Genomic DNA, 9,852 nt, shown 5'->3' with positions numbered 1-9,852 from the left:
ACAAGTGGGAGTCAGATCCACGATTAAATACCCATGAGGATCTTTGGTCGCGTCTTGAAAACTCTCCATAAAGAAAGTTTTCTCTGACGGAAATATCTGACGGGCTAAGATATTTAGTTGCAATTTATCTCTAGGGTTTTTAAACAGCACCATATAATTAGCATTTAAACTGATGGTACGGCTGTATTTACCTTGATGAAACACATTCTGGCTTAACATTATGACACTCATATTTTTATGATGCCTATATTGAGTGAAAATTTTCACCACTTCCGGATGGTCCGAAGCCTGGAAAATTACATCATCTAAAATAACCAAATGATTTTGATCAGGAGGAAACAGATTTTCATCATCAAAAGAATCAGGTAGTCCTTCGATGAATTTAATCTTTTTATTCATTTTCTGCAATTCAGAATACATACTTTGAAAACAGGTGTAAATCCAAACAATATTTACAGGAACAACATCCATAACATGGTTACAATTCTGCAAAACAGTTTTAACAAAAAAAGATTTTCCACAGCCACTCGGCCCTGCTATTAGAAGTGAAAAAGGGGTTTTGAATCTAGGATCGAATTCAACCTCCTGTGTTTCATGGGAGAGAGACATTTTTTTTTTTCCCCCACAGTTAACCTTTTAATAGCCAAATGGAAGGGTTGTCCCATCAGGAAAAAGCCTTCTTTTATCATAAACGACGCGCACCTTTTTCTGAAATGCTGCATTTTGAAGCTGGAAGCTCCTTTTATTCCTTCTGATGGTGTGCTGTGGAGCCTGTAAAACATCCCCTGTAGAACCTTGCAGATAACCTTCTACCAGGTCTTTCACGCTGTCAAAATTCACCCTCTCACTGCACTGATGAGTCTGAGTGATGCCTTTAAACTTCATCACCACTTGTTTTCGGTGTCTGGTCTGGTAAGCGTAGCTCTTTGGGCCTGCGGAGACATACTCTTGTATAAAATCACCTGATAATTCATCAGTCAAGTCCCCCAGAAGGTTACCGAGCTTGAGGGAGGTCTGACCCGGTTTAACCACATAGATCAGACTGTCGGTGTCAATGTACAGAACGCGGTCCTGAAGTTGTTCAAGACAGGTGTACAATTTCAGACGAGCATGAGCAGTTGTAAAGGCAGCAATGAAGACGTTATTCACCTTGTTGGGTGGAGAAATACAACGCTTGCTGTATTTCCACTGAACCATGCACATTTCATCATTCAGGAAGTGAAAGTAGCTGACTGCGTATTTACCTGAAAAAAGGAAGTTAAAAAACTCTTCGGGCTCGCTCACAATGCTTGTCTGAGCCAAATCATTTCTCTGTGCAAATTTGCCCCAAAAACTGTTCAGACACAATTTAGCAACTTGTCTTTTAGCCGGATTCACCTCAATCTTACGTACATCTAGTTGGATGCCCTGCTCACGTTTGTAGTCTGCCACATATTTCAAACGACTTTCCTCATCCGTAGCTTCAGCGGGAAAACCTGAAGCTTCCTGTTTACCCTTCAAAAAAGTGTGGATATATGGTTTAAAGATTGAACTGCTCTGTTTTTCAAAATGCCAGACCTCAGTGATTTTAGCAAGCCTATATCCCAGCTCAAGAGCCTTGTTGAATTCCACACTTACCCATACACCTGTTAGCGCTCTCTCTTGGTCAGAGTGGGTACAAGGGCCCGTCTGGTAGTTCAACTCAGCGCAAGCCCGGCACAGTGTGAACACCAGTTTACCGGTAGCGGTCCTGTACGGCAAAACGGGAAAAAACAGACCACGAGGCGGGTACACGGTCGCTCTGATAAGTCCAAAGTAGCTACGGGGATCGTCGAAATCTTTGCATATGATTTCGGGATGGCCTAGTGGATAGCTGCAGCTAGCATTCACAAACGGATACAGAGATGTGAAGTCTACATAATGCACAGATTCTTCGACCCCTGCAGTGTACCTCAGCCTGAGGGCACTGGTTCTACCCCCAAACAGAGCGTTCCGCGGGCAAAGAGGTGCCGGGGCACTGAAACAGTCCAGAAACCTTTTGAGACCAGAGTGTGACGCCTTCATTAAATCCCAGCTATGCTCCCACATAACCTCCAGGCGCACCCCGTAAACCGACTGCAATACCCTGGCTCTCTCGATGGTAGCTGCATGGAACCTTTCATAGCAGACTCCTCTGAGCGGGCACGTCTGGTCGGCTGGAAAACATTCAGGACAACCATGGTAAAAGCAGCCATTAAACTCAAATACAGTTCGAACGCCTCGGACCTCCGCGTATCCGTCCACATAATACGGCCCCAGTTTCATTTCACCTCGGTTAAGAGCATGTTGAATGAAAATGCCCCGTTCAGCAGCTACCCACTCCAGCCATTGAATGGAGGCGTCTGAAAAAGTCTTGCACTGACGCCGATAATCCACAGGGGAAGGTATGGCTAGTGTGCTAGGCGGAAGAAAATTTGCTGTGAAAACATTCATACAGGCTGCTGCTATGGTGATGCTTTTAAAAGGATCGACGTTTGTCTCTTTAAAGAACTCTTCTCTGAATTTCACACAAGCCCTGAAGAGAATTTCCACATCATTCTGACAATAATAGAGAGCTTCTTTTTTAAAGTCAAAGGGATGCTTAGAGGCCTCGTTGTACCAAACGGTGAAACGCTCCTGCTCAGCAGGGCTCATATGCTCCACAGCGTAGAAGCTGGGTGGAGGGAGCGGGCCGATGTAGTTCAATGTCTTCTCAGAGGAGAACAAGTGAGGGAAAAAACCCTTACAGTGATCAGTAAAACCTAACGCTTTTGGCATTTGACTGAGTTTCATTGTAAGGAACGATAGACTGTCTATAAATTTAAGACTGTAATCAGGCTCAGTAAAACAAAGGATTTTACTCCCCTGTGTGATCAAGAACGGTTTGATGCCGAGTTTAACCATCTCACTTAGAATCAAGTATGAGTCAAACCCACGACTGTTGTGGGCAAGAAAAGAATGACCTCTGAACCGAGGTTTTCTAAAATGAAGCAGAAAATCCCTGACGCAGTTCAAACCATAAGAACACCAAACATCCCCAGCCAAGGTTTTTGTGCTTACAAGATACGGGATATGTTTTCCAGTTTGATCTGTAAAAGTTTCAAAATCATAAAAAACTAGCTTATCGCGGAGTTGCGCATCAGTCAGGGTCGGTTGAATATAGCACAGATGATCGTTTAACGTGACATCTGCACCGTGAGGCACTTTCTGACGACAGACCGTGCACTTTGTTGAACAATCGTGGGGCTTGCTCTGTCCACCTGCGGCTACAAAATAAAGCTGTTTACACACAGGGCAGAACTTTGTCGTGTCACAGTTACTTACGAGCTTACCAAGTTTAGGTCTCAGTGTGGGTTCTCTGTGTTTAGCTAAGCAGATGGAATTACGACAGATTCGTTTACAATCTATGCACTGCACAGGGCTGTATTGTTGGAGAGTACAATTTGAGTCGAGGCATACCGAGCAGTGACCCTTACAGCTATGCGTGCCAATGTTGTCGTAACCGCTAAAGCAGTACCCACAAATGTGCCTCGAGCCTGTGAAACCTGTGAGACTCTTTATTCCATAATAATGACTTTTGAACAAAAGCAGGAAAAGGGGATTTGAACGATCTGAAAAGCCTGTCTGAAATTTACGAAGCACTGCCTCCTTGTCGTCTTTAAAGAAAACAACAATTTTCCTATTGACTATCTCTTCAAATTTATGCACGTCGCTGAAAGTCACAGGAGTTTGCTCAGTGAGGCCGGCTGTCCGTTGCCACAGCGAGGCTTGATGCATGGCTTGGGCGTCTGTAAAAGCAGGGTTACAAAGATGTGCTAGACTGGCAGCAAAGCAGAGCTGATTAGAAGCATTTTCAACAATATAGAGGTGACGTCTTTTTTTATGAATCAGCTCACAGTCCAACGTCTTTGTCGCCTTACGTTTAGCACCGCCGTGAGGGTTTCGTACAATCTGAAGTACTATTTCCAAGTTTTCAGGTCCTGGCAATTCTTCATTAGACTGTGTTAACTCGTCTAAAAATTCCAGAAATGCAGGCAGAACTGAATCACCGTCATCATTTACCTGAACCACTGTATGACGGGAAAACCCTTCGCCGCTTAATTCAAGCTGTACAACATCATTGCGTGATGCTGAACGTGTAACAGAGTCCGCCAGCTCTGTGAGAAGATGATAAACCTGTGTGTAAAATTCGGCGGGGTTAGGAATTTCACCGGGTCGTGAAGCTGTCACGCTGAAAGGACGTCTTATTTCTGTTACATTAAATCGCTCCCGTTGAATGCCGGGGTTAACAGCTGGCTGAGACTGACTCGTGCTTGGCTGATCCTCTGGGTTAGACGTGGGAACGACAGATGGGCTCGAGCATGGCTGTTGAGGGGAACTGGATGAGGGATTCTGCAAAACAGTATGCGAAGAACCAGACCGATCATTTTCACCTCTTTCACTTTGATTTAAATGACCACCTTGCTGCTGCTGCTGCGGGAACTGAAGGCTTGTAGGATTGGAGGTAAATGTTTGAGAGACAGAAACATTTAATTGATGGATAGCTTGTTCTAGTGATGATAAACGCTCATAATTCGAACCCGAGTGTGTATGACCCTGCTGTCTATCTGGTGAATTACCTGGATTTAAATCCGCAAACCCCAGACCCTGCTGAACCGGTATATTCCGGAGGTCGTTAACCATTTGGGTGATATCACTTAAAACATTTGTAACTCGTTGTTGAAATTCTAGCGAGTCGTTCAAACACGTGATTGATTGAGAGAAAGAATCATTTAGCTCGCCAACGGTTTGTTCTAACCATAGAAACCGCTCAGAATCCCAATCCGGATCAGTCTGCCCCTGAAGTCTGACAGGAGATCCTGGGGTAAGATTTACAGATTCGGTTGCATGCTGAACAGGGAGATTCCGAAGTTGATTTACAGCCTCAACAATTCCATCCAGAGCCTCTCTGATTTGTTGACTTTCCATTTTTTTTTTTTTTTTTTTTTTAAAACAGGTTACAACTTAGCTGGTTAACGGTACTGGCATCGTCGGGTCAACCAGTTCAACCATCAGAGTCTCGCAGTAATTCAGAAGCGCAGCAGTTTTCCGGCGGTAGAGGGCAGCTTGACGTCCCGTAGCAACTGGCATATGCGTTACTGCCCATGCAGCGGCTGTAATAAAAGAATGAAAAAAATATATATAATTAATTTTATCGTACATAATGAGTATTGAATAAAAAAAAAGTATTATATTACAAACAAATTCTTTGAAAGCATTGAACTTAAGATGTACCATCAATAATTGGACCAGTCGCATCCGCTTTGATGATTAACTGCTTGAAGTTTTGCTGAACTCTCAGGACTGACGAACACAGGCTTCTGAGACTCCGCCTCTTCTTGTGTTTTCCTGCGTCACGGCGGATGACCTGTGCTACTACAAATTAAAATAAGCAGACGGTGACAGAGTTTTAAAACGGGGGTAATACACGAAAAGAAAAAGATGACAGAAAAGAATAAATAAAAATAGGCTAAGGGTTACAAGGGCTGCAGTTTAGAACTGCAACCCTACCGTTTCACTGCCAATGTGTTACCAACAGCACCACAAACTCACCAGGGTGCTGAGCAGATGAGGCAGGACGAGACCGATCATGTGCTGATGCTTCTGATGCTGCTGTTTCCGCTTCTGCTGCTGCTGCTATTAGCTCGGCGTCATTATTCTGGTGTACAGACTGAATTGTTACTGTAGAAATAGTAAGCAGGGAGAGACAACCTTTTTTAAACAAGGTAATACATGAAGAAGAAGAAATGATAAATAAATAATAATAACATATAGCATAGAACACTTGCATGCTTACCGTCCGTCTGGCCAAATGTATCGGGATGAGGCTGTATTCCAGCCGTAAAGAGTGCTTGAGCAACAATGTCACGGTGGGGTGTTACTGTGGGTAAATGAATAAATACACTAAATGAGCCGGACTAATTCAGAAAATGTACCATCAGAGTTAGTTTGAGACTTATAATAGTTAACTTACGTGCTGCAGGAAGCGTTGTCCCCTGATTAACGTTTCGAGGGAGGCCGTGTGACGTGGTGAGCCGGGGAGCTTCCTCGGGGAAGCGATCGTGGTGCTCTGATGTCTCTGGAGAACTTATTACAACAACTGACCCGTTATGTTCTTCAGTCCTCTGCCGCTTTGGTGTTGATGTGTTCTGAGCAGCTATTTCTGCTGGGAGCCTCCTTTTAGCTAAACTCAATCTTCCTTTACGGGGCGTTTGCGTTGTGCTCGATCCAGGTTGTGTCACCGCTGGCTCTTTGCGGAACACACTCGGTTTGACTGGCTTCGGACACAATCTTGCTTCACTGGGCGTTTGTGCTCTGCTCGATCCAGGCTGTGTCACCGCTAGCTCTCCGTGGAACACACTTGGGTTGAATGGCTTCGGACACAATCTTTCAGCGCGGGACGTTTGCGTTCTGCTTGATCCAGGCTGTGTCACCGCTAGCTCTTTGTGGAAGTCATTCTGATTTGGCTGGTTCGGACAACCGTAACGCTCGTCAATTAACCCTTTGTCGGTAAGATCTGGAATACAGAAAAATAACAATGGTTGAAACATAGTATTAGTATTTTAAAGACTGTGATTTTAATAAAAATATACTTTAATACAAGGCTGAATCACATCTTACCAATATCCGTTAGTGTAAAATCTAGGTCTTGTAGTTCAGCAGTTGTTGGCGCTGAAACAAATAAATAAAATATATTGTAATAACAGCAATGGAAGATATATACTTCTGCAAGCAGGCCACAATGACTGAAACTGCTATTCAAAGCCTTACCTCAGAATTCAGACTAAAACTGTAAAAACAGCAGAGGCCTGTAGTTGCCCTCTTATAACACACAAAGCCCATCCAGCAAACAATGAAACACATAGCAATAAAAACAGGTAACTTGAACAATAAAAGTGCTAGCCCCTTGTGCTAAACACAGCCTTTCACCCCTGAATTTGTGCTAAAACTCTAAAAACAGCAGAGGCCTGTAGTTGCCCGCTTATAACACACAAAGCCCATCCAGCAAACAATGAAACACATAGCAATAAAAACAGGTAACTTGAACAATAAAAGTGCTAGCCCCTTGTGCTAAACACAGCCTTTCACCCCTGAATTTGTGCTAAAACTCTAAAAACAGCAGAGGCCTGTAGTTGCCCGCTTATAACACACAAAGCCCATCCAGCAAACAATGAAACACATAGCAATAAAAACAGGTAACTTGAACAATAAAAGTGCTAGCCCCTTGTGCTAAACACAGCCTTTCACCCCTGAATTTGTGCTAAAACTCTAAAAACAGCAGAGGCCTGTAGTTGCCCGCTTATAACACACAAAGCCCATCCAGCAAACAATGAAACACATAGCAATAAAAACAGGTAACTTGAACAATAAAAGTGCTAGCCCCTTGTGCTAAACACAGCCTTTCACCCCTGAATTTGTGCTAAAACTGTAAAAACAGCAGAGGCCTGTAGTTGCCCTCTTATAACACACAAAGCCCATCCAGCAAACAATGAAACACATAGCAATAAAAACAGGTAACTTGAACAATAAAAGTGCTAGCCCCTTGTGCTAAACACAGCCTTTCACCCCTGAATTTGTGCTAAAACTCTAAAAACAGCAGAGGCCTGTAGTTGCCCTCTTATAACACACAAAGCCCATCCAGCAAACAATGAAACACATAGCAATAAAAACAGGTAACTTGAACAATAAAAGTGCTAGCCCCTTGTGCTAAACACAGCCTTTCACCCCTGAATTTGTGCTAAAACTCTAAAAACAGCAGAGGCCTGTAGTTGCCCGCTTAAAACACACAAAGCCCATCCAGCAAACAATGAAACACATAGCAATAAAAACAGGTAACTTGAACAATAAAAGTGTTAGCCCCTTGTGCTAAACACAGCCTTTCACCCCTGAATTTGTGCTAAAACTCTAAAAACAGCAGAGACCTGTAGTTATAACACACAAAGCCCATCCAGCAGAGAATAAAACTCTGTTAAAAACACCTTAAAAAGCGGCTAAAGATAAAATTAAAGCAGTAACTTACCAGCGAAAATCTCGTTGAACTCCTGGGTCAACGTCAATCCCGCATTATGGACCTGGGCTGCTGCAACAGATGAAGAACGACCTCCGGACATGATGCACGTTTAAGCCGCCTGTGTCTGTGAAAGGGTGTCCACCGGACGCCTTATAGCAAAGGTTTGAATTGAGGGCGGGATTCACGCAGGTACCCCCCAGGTAGCCGAAACAATAGCCACATCGTCCGATCGTTAAACCCCGCCAGCGACATGTTTACTAGGCCAGGATGTCGCGACAGCTGTACACTAGCATAATCGACCATCTCCTCAGCATTGTTTACAGATTGCTTCGTCACGACCCCGCCTAGTCTCATCCCCCGTATAGGTGTTTGAAATAGCACCTTGCACGGCGCAGGGCGGCATAACATCCCTTGAATTCTACAGACGGCAGGATGTGTCCCGCTGGGTTTAAAATTTGTCTGAATAAGGCGCTTCCTGGCAATGTTGATTGGAAAAGGCGCAATCCTTTCACGTCACGGTCCCCGCCCGTCTCGCCACCCGAAACGGTGCTTGTTACATAACGGTGTTTGTTACAACACTTGCTCTGTGTGGGGCGGAAAACCATCCTTTGAATTCTACAGACAGGAAGGATCATGCTGGGTTTAAACTGACCACGCCGTCTCGAAAGTCTGATCGAATAAAACTCTGATCTGATGTGGATTGCAAAAGATGCAGCGGTGTCTGGAACTAGCGGTGCGGGCTAGCGGAGCAAAACTCCTCCCCTAACAGACCAGCTGAACCGCTCACATTCAATTCAGCGTCTTGCGGAGAGCTGTCGGATTTCTCTGCTTTTTAGCTGTGCCGCGTAGAATCTGCTCCGCTCTGTAAAATGCTTTTAAGTTAAGATCGGGTTTCTCTGCTTTTTAGATGTGCCGCGTAGAATCTGGTCCGCTCTGTAAAATGCTTTTAAGTTAAGATCGGGTTTCTCTGCTTTTTAGATGTGCCGCGTAGAATCTGGTCCGCTCTGTAAAATGCTTTTAAGTTAAGATCGGGTTTCTCTGCTTTTTAGATGTGCCTTAAAGCTGGTCCGCTCTGTAAAATGCTTGTTTTTGTTTAAGTTAAGAGCTTACCGACTGCTTAGAGCGAGAAAGTAAAGAAAAAAAAAAAAAAAACTATCTTGCTGCTGTTATTAGCAGAGCGGCGCGGAGACTGGGATGTATGGAGAGTTGGATGTGCCATAACGGAGACTTGCTGTATGGAGGGACAAATGTGCCTAAATACTGCAGTATGAAATACTGCAATGTGAAAGTTTTATATTCTGAGTAAAACACACACACACACACACACACACACACACACACACACGGATAAAACAAGAGTTGTCAAAAAGCATTCCATCATACCGTTTAGTTATAAGAAAACCCCAGAAAAACACATTTCCTAACCATCGAGATATTACATAAATTAATTACATAATTAAAATGATTTAAAAAACATATAATGATAATTGATATAATAAATAAAAATAATATTTTAAGCGCGGTCGAAGGGAGGGGGTTTCCGAGGGCCGGGACAGCGACCCCTGGAGGTAGAAAGCGGAACATCCGGTTACAGTAGAAGGTGGGGTTTCCGGATAAGGATGTGACGTAACATCCGGTTACAGTGGAAGGTGGGGTTTCCGGTTAAGGACGTGACGTAACATCCGGTTAAGGAAGGCGGGACTTCCGCCGGAAGTGGAAGGCGGGACTTCCGGCTGTCACTTTTTGACAGGTGTGAAATATAGGCGTGGTTTTGAGTTTGATTGAAGGATGTTACATATTTTTTT

At 43.9% G+C, this 9,852-nt stretch overlaps 1 protein-coding gene across 2 annotated transcripts; it reads right to left on the bottom strand.

Annotated features, from left to right (window-relative positions):
* Window positions 1–376: 376 nt before the first annotated feature.
* LOC118562447 lies at window positions 377–8,239 on the bottom strand. Of its 2 annotated transcripts, none has more exons than XM_036134872.1 (7): window positions 8,057–8,234; window positions 6,658–6,708; window positions 6,011–6,553; window positions 5,834–5,917; window positions 5,590–5,718; window positions 5,272–5,412; window positions 377–5,150 (listed from the first exon to the last, which is right to left on the bottom strand). In XM_036134872.1, the coding sequence occupies exon 7, from the start codon at window positions 4,963–4,965 to the stop codon at window positions 637–639; it is 4,329 nt and encodes a 1,442-aa protein (XP_035990765.1). In that variant the 5' UTR covers window positions 4,966–5,150; window positions 5,272–5,412; window positions 5,590–5,718; window positions 5,834–5,917; window positions 6,011–6,553; window positions 6,658–6,708; window positions 8,057–8,234; the 3' UTR covers window positions 377–636. The 2 variants fall into 2 exon arrangements, with proteins under 2 accessions (XP_035990765.1, XP_035990766.1); XM_036134873.1 differs by having other exon boundaries at window positions 378–5,150; window positions 8,057–8,239.
* Between the last annotated feature and the right edge of the window lie 1,613 nt (window positions 8,240–9,852).

The sequence above is a fragment of the Fundulus heteroclitus genome, unplaced genomic scaffold, assembly GCF_011125445.2.
Source record: "Fundulus heteroclitus isolate FHET01 unplaced genomic scaffold, MU-UCD_Fhet_4.1 scaffold_921, whole genome shotgun sequence".
In the NCBI taxonomy this organism is placed as follows: Eukaryota; Metazoa; Chordata; class Actinopteri; order Cyprinodontiformes; family Fundulidae; genus Fundulus; species Fundulus heteroclitus.
The sequence above is the reverse complement of the archived record's forward strand: the minus strand, read 5'-3'. Positions and strand labels throughout refer to the sequence as shown.